At 50.1% G+C, this 20,728-nt stretch overlaps 1 protein-coding gene across 2 annotated transcripts in view; it reads right to left on the reverse strand.

Moving 5' to 3' along the window:
• The window catches only part of NHERF2 (NHERF family PDZ scaffold protein 2), a 95,979-nt gene extending 75,687 nt beyond the window's left edge, over positions 1 to 20,292 (reverse strand). Inside the window, exons 1-2 of one of the 2 annotated variants that reach the window (XM_077828946.1) lie at positions 19,737 to 20,292; positions 12,646 to 12,906 (exon numbers count right to left, since the gene is read on the reverse strand). In XM_077828946.1, coding sequence (XP_077685072.1) covers positions 12,646 to 12,906; positions 19,737 to 19,946 — 471 coding nt within the window. In that variant the 5' untranslated portion in view covers positions 19,947 to 20,292. The remainder of the gene's footprint in view (positions 1 to 12,645; positions 12,907 to 19,736) is intronic. The other variant, XM_077828945.1, reaches the window with a different exon arrangement.
• Between the last annotated feature and the right edge of the window lie 436 nt (positions 20,293 to 20,728).

The following is a 20,728-nucleotide window of genomic DNA, read 5'->3' on the forward strand; positions in this document are numbered from 1 at the left end:
GAAATCTCCTCCCTCTGGCTCTTTTTGCTCACAAGCCGTGCAATGGAGGTCAACAAGTTTTATTGTTTTTTTCCATGAAGGTTACAAAGGGGCTAATTAGTGCTGGAACCTGAAATCCCGTACATCTCTGCTAAGCCAGGTATGGCAGGCAGCTGCAATTTAAGCTTCCTACGGCTGCCCTGCTAGTGACCTGCCCTGGACATTTCTAATGCAGCTCAGCGGAGCAGGGAGCCAAGAATTAGCGGAAACAGGTTTGTAAAGGATTTTTTTTTTAAGCCAGGGTGGAGTGTGTTTGTGCTCCAGTGGTTAGACTATATATACACAGGTATACATGATGGAGGTCATCAGAAAGCTCTTTTCTTTTCAGGCATGCACTTACTCAGACGTACAAGAAGTTAGCTAAACCCCAAACAGCTCCCATTTCAGCCAACACCAAGGACTGAACCAGGCTTCTACAAAAGCACAAGCCTTTTGCAGCTGCAGCCAAGAGCGGGAGCAGACCCTCACGTGGATGGAGCACTAGGACGGAACACGTAAGACATGCTAACTTGTGCGTTACATACTTCCTCTGGACTGAGGAAGTTTGTCCCAAGCATCTAAGACCTGGAGCAGTTCAAATTCCAGACGAGGCCCCATTTACGTGACTGCCTATCTTGGCCAACTGCAGAGCCTGGACTGGGGATTTCCAGAGCTAAAAGCACAAGTAGCTACAGCTTGAGCTAAAGAGCTGAACTCCCAAGCAGCAAGCTGTAACAGCCGCTCATCGTCTGTGGAGCACAGAGCGGGATCCATAACATACACTCACCATGCGTTACAAACACACGTGGGCCTTCTGCAATAGACTATGTTGGGAAATCTCCCCTCACTGTCTTAGCATCAGTGCAGATCCACCAAGGCAACAGAGGAGGAAGTGCTCGTGTAGACAGGAGAGGCTGCGGGAGTCCTATGCACATGCAACGTTAACTGATGCTACCACCAGTTGATTTGTGCTGAGGCAGCAAAATGCTGATTAGCGTTGCCACCGGCAAAGACACTGGCAGAAGGAGAGAAAATATATAGAACACCAAGCAGGGAAATGTATTTAATCCTCCCATCAAGTCTCTTCCGCTGCTCAATGCCAAGGTTATGATTAAGCTCCAGCCTCAAGGAAACCATAACAGAAGAAAAGCTACGACTACCGTGCAATGTTCACGAGCAAAACTGCAAAAAAACAACAACAGTGGATCTTAAAGGGGCACTGTCGAGATTTTGCATAAAAACAATATCCAGTGTAACGCTTCTTTACCTGGGCTGTGGCAACACCTGAAACGGTCAACACGGACGTGATTTTTAAAAAAATTGAATTTACCTTTCGTTATTTGTTATTTCTATTGCTGTAGCGCCAAGGAGCTCTGTCGTGGGGCAGGATCCCATTGTGCTTGGCACTAAGCAAAGAGAACAAAAAGACAATCCCTGCCCCAAAGACTTTCAGGCTAAGTGCTTAGGCCATTTCTTTAGCTTTGCATTTCACCCCACTTGGTCCGTGAATTGAGATTCATGTTCACACTGATTGCTAGCCAGTTTCACTCTGCACACTAAACTGATACTTTGGGAGATCAGGGCATATTTTAATTTAAAAACCATGTATTTCTTTTAATGTGATTTCATAACATAATTACTGCAGACATTTCTGCTCATACGAGGTGTCGTTAAATCTTTCTGGCTATCCTATAAACCCTAAACTTTGGACCTCAACTAAGCTGGCAAAATCCTTTTAAAACATTCATCGTTGCTCATATTCTTTTAGTACTCAGGGAGAATTCGCATAAGAGAGATATTGCCAGCCTTGGAGGTTCATTTGCAACAGGAAAAAAATTCTCATTCCTGACCCAAACAGAACAATAAATATTTAGGGACTTGATGTAAATATTGTATCTACACCTGCAGTTACTGATAAACTCTTGCTAGCAGCACAAAAAGCTTGCACATTCTAAACCAGTGCCTCTCTAGCAAAGAATGCATCAAGTTGGTACCCTGGCACTAAACTTTTCATGGGTTTTTATTACATCTCCAGCACATAGAAGGTTTAATAGCCACTGTCCCATCACGCATGGCCGGCACACTAAGGGCCAGTCAAGAAATCCACCAGAGAAACCTCCTTACTGACAGCCTCGTGTGTCTCACGTGCACTTTTCATGGTTCTGTGCAGCTTGGGGCCTGACTGGCGGAGGTGGAAATGCTGCCATCTGAGCAAGGCGACATGCCTGCCGCTCCCAGCTGCTTTCTGTTCAAACCCCCAGAAAACGCAGCAAGACCACGGAAGGTGTTGGATGTTCAAAACAACATGCTTGCAGACAGACTTGGAAACTGGAGTGCTGCTTAGGCTGGATGAGCGGAGGGGGAAAATCGAGCCAATTACAAACTAGGTTGAGGCAAGTTTATCCCTGTTGGCCTCTAATTTCCCTCAACTCCCATCAATTTCCCATCCCTGCAAGAAGCACAAACAGAGGGTGAAGTCGCCCCACTGAACTCAGTGCAGGATTTTTCCCCTGGTGGCCAAAGAACATTAACCAGTTCTTCATACTGCCCCTAATTTTCCAGAATGGCCTGGTAAACTGGGCCCAGGGTCAGCTTGCTCATCAGAATAACGGAGCCTCGGTAAAGTCACGTTCCTAGGATGGCAATAACCCCACACTCTTCACTCATGTCAGCAAACTGCTCGTCTCCACCTGGCAGGATCAGAGAGCCACCCCCTGACACTCACAAGCACAAGAGCTTCTTTAAAATGGAGTTCTCAGGCAGCACCAAAACAAAAATACAAATACTCTTCAAACACCATCCAATCAAGGGTCCCAACGTGCATTACAATCATCAATTTGTTTGGCCTCACAGCACCCTTCTGAGGCAGGTAAAGGCACAAGAGACAATGTGATGTAGAGGACAAGATGCTCATCTGGGAGTCAGGACACCTGGGTTCTGTTCCTGGCTCTGCCGCTGACCTGCTGTGACACTTCAGCTATCTGTGCCTCAGTTTCCCCTACCACCTTTTGGCAGTCTTATCTATTTAGACTGTAATCTCATCTCTTGCTAGGAGTTTCTACCATGTCTAGCACAATGGGGCTCTGATCTCATCTGGAGCCTCTACAGCAATATAAACAGTAACAATTATCCCCATCATACTAACAGGTAAACTAAGGCACAGTGAAGCTAGAGGACTTGTTTGAGGTTACACAGTGAGCCACTGACAGCGCTGGGAATAGAAATATGAGGAGGCCAGTTTCTTTCACTAACTAGTAGGCAACACTGCCCTCATAACATTCTTGTAGAGGCCCCGGGAAGCAGGGTTTAAATTAAGAATCAGATGTTAATTCCTACGCATTAAAACATGGCATTTTGCAGGGTTGCGCATGGCTGTTATAACTCAAGACTTGTCACGTGAGTTACCAGACAAGACACGTCTTTGTTTTTTAAAAAGTGATAAAAGACGATAATACAGAGCAGAGATTGGGGCGAGGGGGGCACCTGGCTGCAATGATAAAAAGCAAAAAAGCAAACGTTTAAGAACAGACGTTTAGCAGCCACAAAATCCTGAATGCAGATTGATCCTTTTTGTATTCGCGTATTTAGTATAAGTAATAAAATGGCCAATGCATTTACCCAAGAAAGCAGGCGCGATGCAAACACAGCCTTTGGGATGGTTTCATTAGAGGAGGTCCGGACTGGACTGGCCACTCAGCTAAACGGGACGCCTCCACCTGCACACCAGGAATTGGAGCAGACGCAGACATACCTGCGCTAACTCTGATCTAGCTAGGTGAGTAACAGCAGCACTGAAGGCCGCGAAGGCCCTCGCAGGACGTTTGGCACGTACTCAAGCATCCATGGCCCATGCTGCTGCAGCTTCCCTGCGATGGAGACTCGAGCTAGCTTTCATTTGGCTAGATCCACGCTCGGGGAGGTCTACATGTGTTGCAATCCCACCCACTGATTGCCGTGTAGGTGTACCCAGAGCGGGCGCTATCTTAGCAGAGGCAGCGCTAGGCTTCCTCCACAAACACCGGCACAGCCAAGATGCCCCACTCCTGACCCAGTTGTTCATGGACAGGTGTTTACAGCGGCGACAAGACACGCGGCTCATCCGCCCCTGCTCCTTGGAGGCAGTCTCTGCAGAGATGCAAGGGTAGGATGGGCCACGGAGACCGAAATATCTCCTGTCCCCTCGCATTGATCCTTTCGGTGCAAGGATGGAAACACTGGCTGGAGCACCGTGGGGAAAGCTTGGTTTCTGGACACAAGATGCCTTCAGTCTCCAGGCTGTCAGTCTAGCACCTGCTGCCACTCTGCTTTCTTGCTTTCAGGTTTTGTCCTTGACGTCACTTTTCAGTTCAGTGCACTAAGAGTCAAACCTCGAGTCAATGAGAGATTTGCCTTGCTTTCAACAGAGCTAGGGTATGGCAGTCCTCTGCCACTTTCAGCTCCAGCTGTAGGTCATAGTTTGGGGGTCAGTGGCCCAGCAGCGGCTCTGACCCGAACGGTGAACGGGTCCTGGGGTTTGGCCCGAACCATTCCCACTCTCCAAGGGTTTCATTGCAGGAAAGTGGCAAGAAAAGCAAGACATACAGCAGCGAAGTTGCAGGTCACATGTTCCAGATGTGTGTCTTTACACAGGCACTGCCTGTGTGCACCATGAAACCTGCACTGCAATAAAGCAGAACCCCTGCTCTGCTCCTTCGGGAGCACGGCTTCGCGTTAGAGCCCATCCACATCTGGTTCAACATTCCACTCTCCTGCCGCAGCTCTCGTGGCCTGCGCATGAGATTTGGTCTCAGAACGTCACTCTGTGTCAGGCCTTGGCCCAGCCCCCACAACAGAAAGACTAAAAGGCAACTTCACACAGGGGAGCTCTTGCAGAAAGTCAAATATCCAGCTGTTTCTAACAGCTAGTTTTGAATCTACTGGGCGTAGTTAGCCTCTGGTGTAACCCCAATGACTTGAGTGCCGCTACACCAGGGATCAGGTTGGCCTCTTAAGATTCCCCCAGGGAGCAGTCTGGTGTCAAAGCGACGTGTCCAGCTGCAGTTGTGCACACCTGGATTTGTGATCTCAAAGGGCACAGGCTCAGGTTTCTCACGCTATTGAACATTTCTTCATACTACAGCGACATGTGCATTTTGAAAGTCACTCACACCGCTGAGCAGCAGCCGGGCCAGAGCCGTGCAATCTCATTTAGTACAGCCCTGAGCAAATGCTGTGACATAAAACAACAATCCGGCCTTTTACACACATTGGATTTGGGCATTTTGTTAGCATCTTATTCCCCACTGATCTATTTTTCCTACAGGGTGATCGACGTTAAATACACACTAACAGCTCCTGCTGAGGTCACACGCTCCACGTGCGGCCCTCAGCACAAACCTAGCGACAAGCTGGGCTTATATGCTGTTTTAGGACCAAACTGCAGGGATGAGGACCCTCCCCTAATGCATTCGCCTGCAGCCCCACAGATCTAGGAGTTGTAAGCTCAAGCGTCCTGGCTGATATGAGCCCCACTAAATGCTGAGATATTCAACTTAGACAGCACATGGGTCACCCAGTCTATTCGAAAGCAAGGACTAACTGAACTTGGAAAGAATGAACATTTCTCCAGAGGAGCTCCACTTTCTATCAATACTTTGCATTTCTAGGACCCTTCCAGCAGGGGATCTCAAAGCACTAAAGCATCGACTTAAGTCTCATGGCCCCCCTGTAAGGCAGGCCAACATTAATAACCACGTTTTGCCAGGGGAGAAATGGAAGCAGAGAGGTTACATGACTTGATCAAGGTAGAACAGCAAGACAGTCCAAACACAACGGAGAAACTCAGAGCCCCATTGATCGGAGTTCTAAACAACAGCGTCTTTCAGTAGCTGTGTCCTTTCCTCTTCCAAGTTGCAAATGGCAAATTTTCTTCTGTATCCCTCCAAACACAGATTGCAGTAAAAGGTCCAAATATACACATGCGCTCACAAATTATATGGTTCCTTCAGCCAAGAGACCAAGTTGTAATTTATGGGGCGAGCCACAATGTATCAGTTAAAACTTATGTTAACTTTACCTCCTGGGGAGAAATTTCTTGAAAACCAGGCAAACAGCACACAGGCACACACACCCCGCTCCAGCTAAGCAAAGCAACCACTGACTTCAAAGCAAGCAACAGTAAAAAGTCAGAGTCCCCATAACACCTCACAGCCGTACAGGCGAAGGGTGATGCCAGAGGAGATAGCTTAGTGATTTAAGTAGCTGGTTTTAAACACCTACATTCCTTGAAACTGCCAGTTTAGCTCCAGCCCTATTCCTTCCAGGGCAAGGAAGTTGAGGACCTTTGGAGAAGACCTGAAAACCCAAGGTATTCTCAGCTCCTTTAGGTCAACTCCTTAAGATCCTTAAAGGGCGTGTTTGTCCTTGTGCATCTCTGCCAAAATCTCCCCTGTGTTTACCGGTGAGAGCTCCAGTACGCCAGAGGTGATCGCTTATCTATGGTATACATATGTAGGTATACAGTTCACACAGTATTTTGAGACCCAAGGTGCTCCACAAACACAAGATGTTACTACCATGCTGGGGAGAGGAGCTGACATCTGAAAATGATGGTACTCAATGACATGTCTCCATCCTCACTTTCTTCTTTCCGCAGCTGGCCACAATGGAAATGGAACAGAGCTGAATCCCATCCTAATTGCTCTAATGATAACTCGGGATAATGGCTGAGCCCTGGGAGATGCAGGGGTGTTTGACGGCAGAGACTCACTAAGGATTAAGGATCCTCACTGTTACTAAATTGTTACTGCTGTCTGGGCTATCATATGGGGAGAGGAGTCCATATTGGTTGTTGCCACATGACACCATCCCTGACTTAGTGGGGTAAGTTCTCCTTTGAGATCTGCAGAGTAGATCTGGACTGAAATTCCCCATTTTCCTCACAGGTTCTGCATCCTTGAAGATTTGCGTGAGTCAAACATAAGTTATTAGGCTCAGCGCAGAGGTAACTGGGTAAAACTCATTGGCTTGTGTTATACAGACGGTAGGACTGATCTAATGGTGCCTCTTGACTTTACAGTCAATGAATCTATTACCCCCTGCAGCACAGAGAATCAGGGCTTGGACCCCCCACACTGCTCCACAGGGAGACCCGGACCTTTAAAAAACAAAACTTAAACTCAGCTTTACTGGAGGATAAAAAATTCCCAGCAGCAGTTAGAAGAGACAGACCTCCCAAACACAGACATCCCAGTCCAGGACATCCCAGACACTGGCTCCAGAGCACAAGGTTCCCCCCATCAAAGAGGTGGCTGACCTGGGGGTGTTGGTGTCCAGGGGATGAGTTATTACTGGAATGTGTCCATCTCCTATTCTTGGATCGTTCTGCTGCACTCTGGCCGTTCTTTCACGTGGAACGAGTAGGGACGGGGTTCTGCTTTAATTTCTGTCCCATCAGCCCCTAATGCTCTCCCCATTATGTGTCTTTCCCCCATGCACTCGGCTCGGTTCTCCCCAGAAACTGTCTGTGGAGATGTCATATGAAGGACGCTACTCTAGTTCAAAGGAATCGCACCGTATCGGATTGTGAGAAAGAACAAACCACCGGGGCGGCCTGCCGAAAATAGCATCCTGCAACAACGCCATCCCGTTTATGTGGCTCCGCGTTTCTTCCCAGGGCGTGGAATGGCAGTGCTCACTCTAGTCAATGACACAACCTTCTGGCACACAGCCCTGCCGATTGGCTGTCTCATGGCAGCCAGGGTGATTGTAATAAACGTTGAATTATTCAGCACCAGGACGTGGTTATTTCAAGGGGGACAGTCCTGGGGAAGTTGATCTGTTGGGGATACACTTTCAAATGACAGTCGTTGGGGGTGGGTCTTGGAGGCGAGAGGATGGTGTGTTCTTCCAACATAAGGCTGCTGCTGTGTGAAAAAGCAATAGCTCCCAACGTGAACAGCCTGCCCATGCAATCCCCCAGGGGGTTACAATCCCCACTGCATCCATGTACATCACGCCATGGCACAACTCCCCACACCTGCTCTGCATAAGTGGATGATGATGGAGGAGATCCCTGAGCTCTTCGGAAAGCTGGGTTCTTATCTAATCTCTCTGGCTCCCATGACGGGAACTGGCCGGGGGAACAGAGCCACTGAGAAGGACAAGTCCGTGTGCTTGTGTCGCATGACTGTGCACACCATCAGTTATGGAGTAACCTGACACGCAGCCCCAAGGGAGTGTGTGGGGAGGGGGAGGGGGTGGTGGTTTCAGGCAGACACTGAATCAACACTGTATCTACCCAGCTTCCCAAAGCTCTGGCACGGGGGGGAGGGGGGGATCCAGTAACGATACCTGATCACGCATTGACAGGCAACCGTGCCTCCCATAGAGCGATTCCAGCACAATGGGACAAGGCTTGTATTCCCTAGAGTCCTGCAGCCACACTGATCATGAACGGAAACTCCCCTGGGAGCTCCAGGACCTTTCTGCAGGGGCATGGTGTTTTCAGTGGGGGGTGCCTGAGGTCCCAAGGCAGATTCCTGAAAAGCTGATTGCCAGCCGGATGGGCCAAATCTAATCTTCCCTAGAATACCACCAGCAAGCATATGAAGCAGTGCAATTTAGTGGCCTGAACATGGGATTCAAGGTCCCGAGTTCTAATCCCAGTACTGAGCAATTGCTATATGACCTTTGGCCCCTTCAGTAACAGTCCTCTCCCCACGAATAGCTATTTCCCCATCCCGCCATTTTCCCCCTCCATCAAGTGAGGAGAATGACATTCACTCCCCGTCCCCAGGCTGCTAGTTACCGGCTGTAAAAGCGCTTTGAAGCTGCTGTCAAGTGCGAAGTGTTGTATGAAGAAGTGATGCAGAAACCACCTGCAGCCTCCGTGGTGATCCCAAGGAGAGGATGGCAGATCAATGTGATTAGAGGAGCTCAAAACAGGATCAGGAGCCTCCATCGGGGCAGCAAGACAGCTGATGGGCATTCACAACAGGACTTGCTGTGCCAGGCTGGGCAAACAGCACACCCCAGTGTCCCGAGAGCACTCGGCTCCCTTCCCACAGTTCCCTGCCCCACCCAGGCCATGGTCTTTTCAGCACACAATGGGTTTCAGTGCAGTGGGGGGGGGAATTGGAGCTGATGTTTCCCAAACAATGGGAGACGGGAAAGAGGTTTCACTTTCCAGGAGGTCGAGCTAGGAGCAGGGAGCCTGGGAAGTCACTCGCTCTGCTTTGCTCCAGGCTCATTCTCTTTGGTCACATGTCAGAGCTCCACTCTGCTTTGTCCAAAGTATTTATCGACTCCCCTCGCTGCACCCAGCAAGAGGCCCCAACCTTCAGTCTCTCTAGGCCGGGTTGTTTTGGTTCCACACTCTCTCGAGCTGTTCCCCTTCATAAACAAGGAGCGGGACCTAATTTGTGCTGTTCTGCTCACCCCTGACCCCACCCCCCAACAGTGTCGCTGATAGACGCAGTGCTGATAAACGACTTTGGGCGGGGGGCCTGCGTGCTCATTCTTCAAAGGGCCACCCGGAGAAGGGGCAAAGGTGAGAGAGAAAACATTTAATTGGAGCCATTACATGCGTCAATTCATCCTCAGCATTAACCAAGGTCAGTTCTCTTGGCTTCTGGAGACTAGCAATCTGCCTCAAGCCACAAGTACATACCCGCAGCCACAGGCATCAGCAGGCAACCCAGGGAACAGAATTCGTGACCTACGGCTGATTCACAAACCCCTTCCTGCTGCCTGACCCGTTAACGGGAACCCCAAATACCAGAGCAGCCCTGACATGCTCCATCCAATAGAGGGCAGTGAGGCACACACCACACCACCAGGCACGTGGCATGGACTTTGGGAAACAGGAGCCCTAATCCAGCAAAGCAACCTATGTGGTCTGAAGGCAAAGCCACCTCACTTGGCTTCACGCACCATCGAGCTGTTCAGTTTTGCTTCTATTCTGGGCCCACTCTATTACTGTGCTTGGCCCGGGAGAACCAAAGCAAAGTCTAGAGAAGGCCAAACTAGAACTGCTTGGAACCATTTCTTGGACACTCTTTCACAACTTTTAAAAATAAATTATTTGACAAGTTTCTCCTCCCCCACCCCTTTCTCTGCTCAGGTCTCTGGAGAACCCCCACTTTTTGAACCGATTTGTAGATTCCAAGGCTGGAATCATCTAGTCCAGTGTTTCCCAAATTTGAACAACCTGTGAACCCCTTTCACTAAAATGTCAAGTCTCACAAACCCCCTCCTAAGAATGAATATTTCCAGGGATCTTCTCCTTTACCAGAGTACAAATTATAAAAGCAGTGATCTTGGAAATATAAAATTTGTTTTTATGACATGCTTATTACACACTATTTATTATTAATGTATTTTTATTACATGATGAAAACGGCAACACTCTTCCAAGAGCTCACTTTCCTAGCTTGTATCACTTTGAATAAGCCTGTTATAAGACAAGGCTCCTACGTTTCATGAAGGAGTATCAGATGTGAAACAGCAGGAAGGGATTTAAGAAGCCAACTCAAAGAGTTCATCCTACACAAGCGTTCAAGTCTTGAGCAGTCCAGGCAAATAATGCACATTACAACAAAGCTTAAACTTGTTCACCATCATAATTTAAAAAAACAACACTAGCTGCCGATTTAATTTTATAAACAGCAAAAAATATCCACCTCCCTTTCCAGTTCTTATAAGGAGTCTTGAAGTTTAAGTCTCCACAGTGTGATAGGTATGCTTGCTTTGATCTGCTTAGCTCTTGGAAGTCCAGGGGCTCTGGGCTGCTGGCCCTGTGCTGCCCGCGGTCCCTAGGGACAGCTCTGCCTGCCATTAGGGAATTTTTTCCCCCAAGAACCCCCTGTAACATTTCACCACTGATCTAGTCTGACCTCCTGGATAACAGAGGCCAGAGGAACACAGTAAAAAAAAAAAAAAAAGGGTATATGCCAGGGTGGGCTAGAGAAGCTTATCCTGTGCTGTGACCTATCACACCACCTTAGACTGCCTGGCTACCCTGACAGCTGACCCTCTGCGTCTCACAGATCCGCTCCTCCTCAGTGACCAGCTCAGGATGTTAGGGATAATGCTGCTGACCTCCTTTGGAAAGCGCTTGGAGATCTATGGATGAAAAGTGCTAGATAAGAGCTAGAGATTATTGCTATCCAGGCCTTCAAATCATCTGAAAGTAAAACCACGTTGCCTCTGGTCTCCCAGGGAAAAGAAAGGTGAGTCCCATAACAGAGCCGAGGCAGCTCACAAAGCCTCTGCAAGAGAGTCTACAGGGTTCTGTATCAAAGGATGCAAGGCAGGTCACCATGTCTTTATACTAGGAGCAGGGAAAGTATGTTACCCTGGCAAAGGAGAATCTGAGCTGCTGCTTCCCTCTCTCCTAGAGGGAACCACGGCACAAGGCTCTTGCGCCAACAAATAGAGACATTTTAATTTGTTTTTATTACTTTTCAAAAAAAAAAAACTTACGCCGACTTGAGGGCTGATCAGAAAGGCCCTGGAAAGCGAAACCTGCCGCTCAGCCACAGAACAAGCATTACACACCCGCTGCCCCAGTGAACCTCCAGGCTGGCCTAGAGAGACCACACCTAAAATCGGAGCATTCACGCTCTGTGATCCATTCCAATCTTGGCCTTTCTGCTGCCAAGGGGAACAGGACAAAGCTGTTTGCAATTAGAAATCCTGGGGGAATTACAGCCCCTGGATGGGTCATAAAACAATCAGCTCAGTGACATGCAAACATCCCTGTGCAAGCCGTATCAACATCCCCCATGAGCAAGGGCAGCCTGGACATGAATCCCTCCCGCCTCTCAGGGAGTGCAAGCCCGTACTGTCTCCATGAAAGACCGCAGCCCTGGAAACCACACATTTTCCACCTTGAATGCTTTCCCTCTTCACAGAGTTAATAAAAGAAACTTTGCTGAAGATCGAACGAGGCAAGAACTGTGCAGCTTGTAAAGAGGCTAATTTCCTCCCTGTTTAAATAGAAACAGGATCACAATAGCCCCCACGGTTCCCTCCCCTCCTCCCGTGTGGAAATACAAGGAGAGGGACAAACTCATTCAGAGGCCTCACGGCTTCATTACATGTCCAGGGTCCCTACATTTTCCGCTGTGGTCTGCAGGGCAGAGGAGGTAGCAGAGAAGTTGGGAAAAAGAGGGCAGAGCACAGCAGAAGGCCATGGTTCGTTGGGTAATCAACCCTCCAAACGCAGCTAACCCTACAGGGGAAATCTCGCTGCAAGCTCCCTTCCACCCTCCTCACACAGCTGCCTGTGCTCCTCCACGACTCCTGGGATCAGACTACCCAGCAGGAGGTAACGTAGCTTCAAGCAGCATTCCCCAGGTTTTAGCAGAGATCCTCCACTGTTCGGAGAAAGGAGACAGCACAAAGCCCGGCTACAGGAATGTGGCTGCCCTGGGTGCAAGCGGTATCCCAGGCAGCCACTTCCCCTGGCACACGGGCTGCTAAGCACAACTTGATGCGCATCTGGAGGTAGCTGGGTAGAGGCCAGAAGAACACAAGGCTGCAAAAAAACAACGGGGGACTCGGAAGCCGTCTGCAGAAGCACCGGTTGGACCGGCGCCGTCCCGTTAGAGCCTCCCCCCGGGCTATTTATCGCTGTCCACTTACCTTCTTCCCGCTCTCCGAGGGGAAGCTGTGCGACGAGTGACTCCTGAGGCTCCCGCCGCTCAGCTCCAGCTGCGGTTTCCAAAAGTCTCCGTTGTCGCTGCCGGGGGATTTGGCTGGCGACGTGTTGGAGGTCACCGGGATCCCGGCGCGCACCATCTCCTCGGTGCACGTCAGCCGCAGGCTGCACAGGTACTCGTCCGTCTCCTTGTCCACCACCAGCAGGCGGGTCTCAGACTCCACCGCTTTGATGCGCTGCACCACCTGGAAGGGAACAGAAAGGGGAAGAGAGATTTAGCCAGGCAACTGCAAACCAAATGACAAGATCCACAACCCCCAGGCCGCTCTCCCTGATGCAGCCACTCCGCAAGGATGGGGTCTCAGCAATCTTTGAACCAGGATCTTTCCTAGGAACAGATAAATAACACACACACACACACCCCTACCCCTCTCTCTCTCTCATACTCCCCATGGTGCTGAAATATTTGATTCTCCCCACACACACACACACACATATTTATGAAAGAAATGATCTGATTCCGTGCCTTCATCCTGGCTTTGTACTACCAGACAGCAGAGCTGAGGAAAGCAAAGGCCAGCTGAAGGGGTTAAGAATGGGATCTGGGGTCCGTCACCCCCTACGTCCCTGCTCAGAATCCAGCTCAGGTCAGTAGGGAATGAATTGCTGACAGGAGAAGGTTTGGGGGGAGGGGCAGAAAAGGGGGGTTGGCTGTGTTTTGGTCTTTAAACTGAGGGACATGATGAAAGGAGCTGGTGCTACCCAGCCAAGCTAGTGAGAGGAAGGACAGGCTAGAGGTGGGCATGGGCTGCTCGAGACCTAGTTTCTACTCCAGGCTCTACCACAGCCTCCGTGTGTGACCTTGGGTGAGTCTCTCTGTGCCTCAGCTCTGCCACCTGTAAAATGGGGATAACAGCTCTGCCCTCCTCAGGGCGAAGGATAAATACATTGATGCTTGTGAAGTGCTCAAATACTATGGTGACGGGGCCAGATAAGTTCACAGATAGGAGCAGACAAGACTCCACCTGACAAAGCCATCCAAACAGCTATCAGATGGTTCCTTTGTGGGTGATCTCAGCGGACAGACTCTTACAGACTGAACATCACTCGCCCTTCTACGGGGTCTTCTGTTTAGGGCAGGAGGGTGAAGGATATTGCTGGGAAACTTGCCCTCCAGCTGGAGCGAAGCAGTCCAGGCTCCAGATGCTTATAACCCCCTGATCCTTTTCAACAATACAACCACCTAGCCGGTTATTCCCCATTTTGTGGTTGTGCATTTGATTTGTCCTTCCTAAGTAAAGCAATTTGCCCCTATCTTTATTGAGTTTCATCTTGTTGAATTCAGACCAGTTCTCCCATTTGTCAAGGTCATTTTGAGTTCTAATCCCGTCCTCTCAAGTGCGTGCAATCCCTCACAGCTTGGTGTCATTGGCACATTTTATAAGCACTCTCTCCACTCCATTATCCAAGTCATTATGAAAATACTGACTAGTACCGGACCCAGGACCGACCCCTGCGGGACCCCACTAGTTATGCCCTCCCACATTTCCCTAGTTTGTTTATGAGAACATTATGTGCGACCATGTCAAAATCATTGCTAAAAATCAAGATATATCATGTATACTGCCTCCCTCCTATCCACCAGGCCAGTAACCCTGGTCTGGCATTTTGTTCTTGACAAACCCATGCTGGCTATTCCATATAATCCCGTTATCCTCCAGGGGCTTCCAAATTGATTTTTTTAATAATTTGTTCCAGTTTCTTTCCAGGTTTCGAAGTTAAGATGATTGGTTTATAATTCCCTGGGTCCTCCTTGTTCCCTTTTTTAAAGATAGGTGCTATGTTTGCCCTTCTCCACTCCTCTGGGACCTCATCCGTGTTCCATGATTTCTCAAAGATAATTGCTAATGGTTCTGAGATTGCTTCAGCTAGTTCTTTAAGTAACCAAGATGAATTTCATCCAGTCCTCTGCTGACTTGAATACATCTAACTTATCTACATTTTTTAACCTGTTCTTTCCCTATTTTGGCTTGCATTCCTTCCCCTTTGTGGTTAACATTACTTACCTTGCGTATCTGGTCACCATTAGCCTTTTTAGTGAAGACTGAACCAAAACAGGCCTTAAACACCTTAGCTTTCTTTATGTCATTAGTTATTAGCTCTCTTTCCCAACTAAGTAGAGATCCTCCACTTTTCTTTGTCTTTCTCTTGCTCTAATGTGTATAAAAAACTTCTTCTTATTGCCTTTTATGTCCCTTGATAGGCGTTCCTGATTTTGTCCCTACCTGTGCTATTCTTGTGTACTCCTCCTTAGCAAGTTGTCCATGTTTCCACTTTTTGTAGGATTCCTTTTTGAGTTCCAGAGCTCCCGACGGAGCCATACTGACCTCTTCCTATACTTCCTTCTCATTGGGATAGTTTGCAGTTGTGTCTTCAATAGACTCTCCCTGAGAAACTGACGGCTCTCCTGAACTCCTTCTTCCCCTGAGGTTTTCTTCCCACGGAACATTACCAACCAGTTCTCGGGAGCTTGTCAAAGTCTGCTGTTTTGAACTCCACTGTCCTTATTCTCAAAAAGAAAAGGAGTACTTGTAGCACCTTAGAGACTAACCAATTCATTTGCGCATAAGCTTTTGTGAGCTACAGCTCATTTCATCGGATGCATACTGTGGAAACTGCAGAAGACATTATATACACAATATATATATTGAGCTGTAGCTCACGAAAGCTTATGCGCAAATAAATTGGTTAGTCTCTAAGGTGCCACAAGTCCTCCTTTTCTTTTTGCGAATACAGACTAACACGGCTGTTACTCTGAAACCTGTCCTTATTCTGCTGCTCTCGCTCCTTCCTTCCCTTAGAATCAGGACATGTATCATTTCATGATCATTTTCACCCAAATTGCCTTCTACCTACAGATTTGCTACCAATTAATGTTTAACCGAGCTATGGCCTGCAGCTTCAGTTGTCCTGACCAGGGTACAGGACATATTACAGTCACCAAGGTTACAAGTGACAAACAGCCCCACTGCTCAATTACCTAGCAAACCCCAGGCCAGGTCACAGAACCCACATCCACAGATGGAAAACAGCCCGATGAGAAATGTATAGACTGCAGACACAGCTGCTTGTCCCTGCCAGTGAAACCACTGTGCACTAAGTAAGTCATGTCACTCTCTGCAGTGTCTCGTATCTGGACAAGGCAAGTTTGCCTTTATTTAATAGCCCCATCAGTCAGAGTAATAGAGATGGATAAAATGGTAACCTATTCACCCAACCCTTCCTAATTGCTACCCTAAAAAGCATAAAGGGAAGTGAGTACAAGAACAATGTGCAAAAGGCTCTTTGCTACTGACTGTTTCAGATGTAGGCGTAAACCTGTTATTAGCTCCAAGGCTGACGTCCCTAAGAGAACAGGAAAAGCCAAGCAGGATCAGACCAACCGTTCACCAAATCCAATATCCTGTCATCAACAGAAGCTAATGTCCGATACATATGGTGTAACACTCTCACAATGTACATAGCTTTTCAGCAATTTGTCATGGAGGAAGTTTTCTCCTGACCACCAGAATATTACCAGCATATTGTTTTGAAGCATGAGGATTGGCAGCCCAGCCCTTTGTAACGCCATCCCAGCTAATGTGACTGCAGATGCTAACTCGGTTCATACAAATGTTGAATCCTTCTTGGAACATACTAAGCTATCTGCGTTAGTAATACCCTGTAGCAGCGAGTTCCAGAGGTTCATTATGTCTTGCTTAGAAGAAAATATGGAGAGGATGAAATGTCTCTAGCTTCACTTGGCCTACGCAACCAAAAAGCCCACACATTTCATACATGAAATTGATGCCTCAGCAATGTTGAATCAGCTTTCATCATCACATCAGATTTTAGTATACGAAGTCTTGATAATTTCCTGGAGCAAAACACAGCTCCGTATGTAATAAGAACACCCTCATCCACCCAGCAATTCGAACAGAGTAATAGATATACCCTGACTCCATTCCAAATATAACTGGAGGGGCAAGTGTTAACTTTTGCAGAGGGTGCTCAGGTCCACAGCACTGACTTAATTAACGACCAAACAATAAGAGCCACATCCCGGCTGGGTCTCAGTTACATAGCACTTTAATGGCGTTACCACACTTGTACCACGACTGGGGATGGCTCTGTATCTCTCAGCAAATCAGTCAGTCATTCCACATCTTTAGGACCCACTGTCGGCAACTAAAAACTGAGACCCACTACTTCCAAAGTGCTGTTGGTTCCATGAAGCATGCAGACGACAGATCACCACGCAGCACGTAGAAATTATTACAGGAGGCGCCTGCCATATGCTCTAAGCTACTAAAATATTCAACCCTGCAGTGCCCTGAAAACTACTATGCAGATAGGCAAAACAGCTGCCCCAATGGGACTCGAAAGCACCGTGCTATTGAAACGCAAAGGGATCTCCAATTCAGGCTAGAAGCTGCTTGTTTCTGGCCATTATTTTTCCAAAGTACATTGTAGTGAGTGCAAGTATAAATTATGTGATAATAATAATTATGGTGAATATTTGCATAGTCTTTGCAACAGTAGATGCCAAGGCACTTTACACAGGTCAGTAAGCATTACTGACTGCACAGGGCAGAACGGAAGCACAGCAAGGAGAAGTGGCTTGCCCATGGTCAAAAAGGGAGTCAGTGGCAGAGTTAGAAAATAGAACCCAGGTCACCCGATTCCCAGTACCATGCTCAGAATCACAGAATCGTAGGACGGGAAAGGACCTTGAGAGGTCTTCTAGTTCAGTCCCCTGCACCCAAGGCAGGACTCAGTATTATCTAGACCACCCCGACAGGGGCTTGTCTAACCTCCTCTTAAAAACCTCCAATGACGGAGATTCCACAACATCCCTGGATAGTTTATTCCACTGCTCATCTACCCTGACAGGAAGTTTTTCCTAATGTCCAACCTAAACCGCCCTTGCTGCAGTTTATGTCTATTGCGTCTTGTCCTATCCTCAGAAGCTACTTTCTGCTGGAATCTGTTCACCTACAACTCAACGGCTGACTATGTCACAGCAATGCCCTGCCCATGTCATAACACCCTTTGCTCTTTCCAACCTTGCCTGGTCTTGGCAGGGACATAACATGATTATTGCACAGTTAGATTTCGTCCATACAGACAAGATCAGCCATGCTATAACGCACTGCCATTGCTGAAACTTACGTGCCTCAGCATGGTAAGATAACGTTGCTGGGTAGAGAATTGTGTGAGAACATATTTTACTGCACTATCTACTGCTGGTCATTTGGCAAAGGGAAGCTTTTAAACAAACATTCAGAGAGACGATCACCCTCCTAGCTTCTCCGACCCCCTCCCCCCAACTTTAGCACATTCCTGCAGACATCTTCCAAGGAGCCAGGGGAGCAGGGTAAAATAAGGAGGTTTCAGGCATATGTAGCAGGCTCCATGCTCCATTTGAAGGGTCAAGGAAAGTCTCAGCAGGGTTAGAGTTCTGGTCCCTGTCCCAACAGGGATCTTACCCCCAATAAACGGTTTATCTCCATGTGAATTACTCTATCCACCCTGTGGTACAGGAACCATCACCCAAAGAGAGACCCTCTTTCCATCACGCTAGCTTCACTTGGAAACTTGCCTGGGAAATCCAGCAGAGAATGGGAAAACGACTCAGAGCCTTATCATAAATAAGTTTTAGTGCCCAAAACGGACACTGACAGATCTCCAGAAGAAAAACAACACATGGGCGGCCCAATTCAAAGCTGCTAGTGTACGGCTCTGCGTTTTACAGCTAAATAAAAAAGCCTTGTTGCTAGACTGGACACAGCACTAGGAAATATATTGTAGGGAACAACCCTGCACTGGCAGGGGGTGGGTTAGATGTGACTTGATAGAACTTTCCTGACTTTAACCTCTCTGAATAGAAATACATAAAGAGTGGGGGCAGCAGGGGGCATGTGAACCGTAGGAATTACAGGAAACAAGTTAATGACCCAACATCAGGGCACCTCATTCCACCAGCAGGCGACACAGACACAGCAGATGAAAAGCAGGTGCTAAGGATTATTAACAAAAACTTTCCATGTCATTCTGGCTTCCCCACTCCCAACCTCCAGCTGAAACCCACTGCAAACATCTGGACTGCTCAGCCCCAGATTAACTGTCACCTGGCGGTACCACTTATTCCAGCTCTGGAGTCAGACAGCCAGAGGAATCCAATATGAGTTAGACCCTGCCCCAGCACCCACAGACAGACCATCTGTCCACGTGCAGCCCACTACCCCAGCACCCACCCATGGACAAACAGACCATCCCCAATTCCCACGGACAAACAGACCGTCCACAGGGAACCCCCCCTGCCCACGCACCCACCCACAGACGGACAGACCGTCCAAAGGAACCCCCTTTCCCCAGCACCCACCCACAGACAGAGCATCCATAGGGAACCCCCCTTGCCCTGGCACTCACCCACAGATGGACAGACAGACTGCCCACGGGCACCCCCCTGCCCACGCACCCACCCACAGACAGACCGTCCACGGGAACCCCCCTTTCCCAGCACCCACCCACAGACGGGCGGACAGACTGCCCACGGGCACCCCCCTGCCCACGCACCCACCCACTGATGGACAGACCGTCCAAAGGAACCCCCTTTCCCCAGCACCCACCCACAGACAGAGCATCCACAGGGAACCCCCCTGCCCTGGCACTCACCCACAGATGGACAGACAGACTGCCCACGGGAACCCCCCTGGCCCAGCACCCACCCACAGACAGACCGCCCACGGGCACCCCCCTGCCCCAGCACCCACCCACAGACAGAGCATCCACAGGGAACCCCCCTGCCCCGGCACTCACCTACAGACGGACAGACAGACCGCCCACGGGCACCCCCCTGCCCCAGCACCCACCCACAGACGGGCGGACAGACCGCCCACGGGCACCCCCCTGCCCCAGCACCCACCCACAGACGGGCGGACAGACCGCCCACGGGCACCCCCCTGCCCCAGCACCCACCCACAGACGGGCGGACCGACCCATGGCGGGAGCCCCCCCCGGCAGCCCTGCACACCTGGTGGTGCGTCTCCTTCTCCACGTTGACCCCGTTCACCTCCACCACCCGGTCCCCAGCCCGCAGCGCCGCCGCCTCGGCCGGGGAGCCGGGCTCCACTTTGCGGATGAACTGGCCGCTCTTGCCCTTCTCGCCGTGCAGGTGGAAGCCGTAGCCGCTCTCCCCCTTGATCATGTGGCAGAGCCGGGGCTTCAGCTGGTCCTTGGCCATGGCTGGGGCCCTTCCAGCCGCGCGCCGGGGCAGCTCCCCGGGGGCAAGGTCGGTGCCCGGGCGCCGCGCCCGCAGCGCGGCCGCTGGAGGCGCAGGGCCGAGGGCAGCGCGATCCCGGCGGGATCAACAAGTGGCCGCAGCCCCGGGGCGGTGCGGGGCGGCCGGCGCGCTCCCTGCCTGCGCCTCTCTCCGGCCGGGGCACCTGGCGAGACCGGGCCCCTTACGCGCGGAGAAGCGCAGAGGCAGGAGCCCGGCGGCGAGGAGCGGAGGCGGCCGGGCTGGGGCTGCTGCTGCTGCTGCCGCCGCCGAGCGGGGCCATGCTGCGTCCTCCGCCCGCCTCTGGGGTCCCCCTGCACCGGCCCCCCTGGTGCCCCCGTGCGCCCCGCCTCGGCTGCCCGACCGGAGCTGCTGCTGCCGCCCGCGGCTCTGACTGCTCCGGACCCCGCCGCTGTTACTGGGGCTGCAGCGCCTCCTCCCCGCTGCCTACGGCTCCAAGTGACATTACAGCCGGGGGAAGAGCTAGGAGGCCAGATGTGATCATTGCACCTCCCCCTGATGCAACCCGGAACCTTCCAGAGCTGGCTGGGGTGGGAGTGTGTGGGGAGGGGGGTGGGAATGTGTGTGTGTGGGGGGGGGGGTCATGTAGGCTCCCCACCAAAAAAATAATCCAGCCACAACCCAGCATAGACCTCTGGGCGGGGGAAAGCTGTCCTGTCTGTCTCATGCTCTTTGTGGTCTCTGTAAATTGGTGCTAGTCCCGTCCGTCCCCCCCAAATCATAGT

The sequence above is a fragment of the Eretmochelys imbricata genome, chromosome 10, assembly GCF_965152235.1.
Source record: "Eretmochelys imbricata isolate rEreImb1 chromosome 10, rEreImb1.hap1, whole genome shotgun sequence".
In the NCBI taxonomy this organism is placed as follows: domain Eukaryota; kingdom Metazoa; phylum Chordata; order Testudines; family Cheloniidae; genus Eretmochelys; species Eretmochelys imbricata.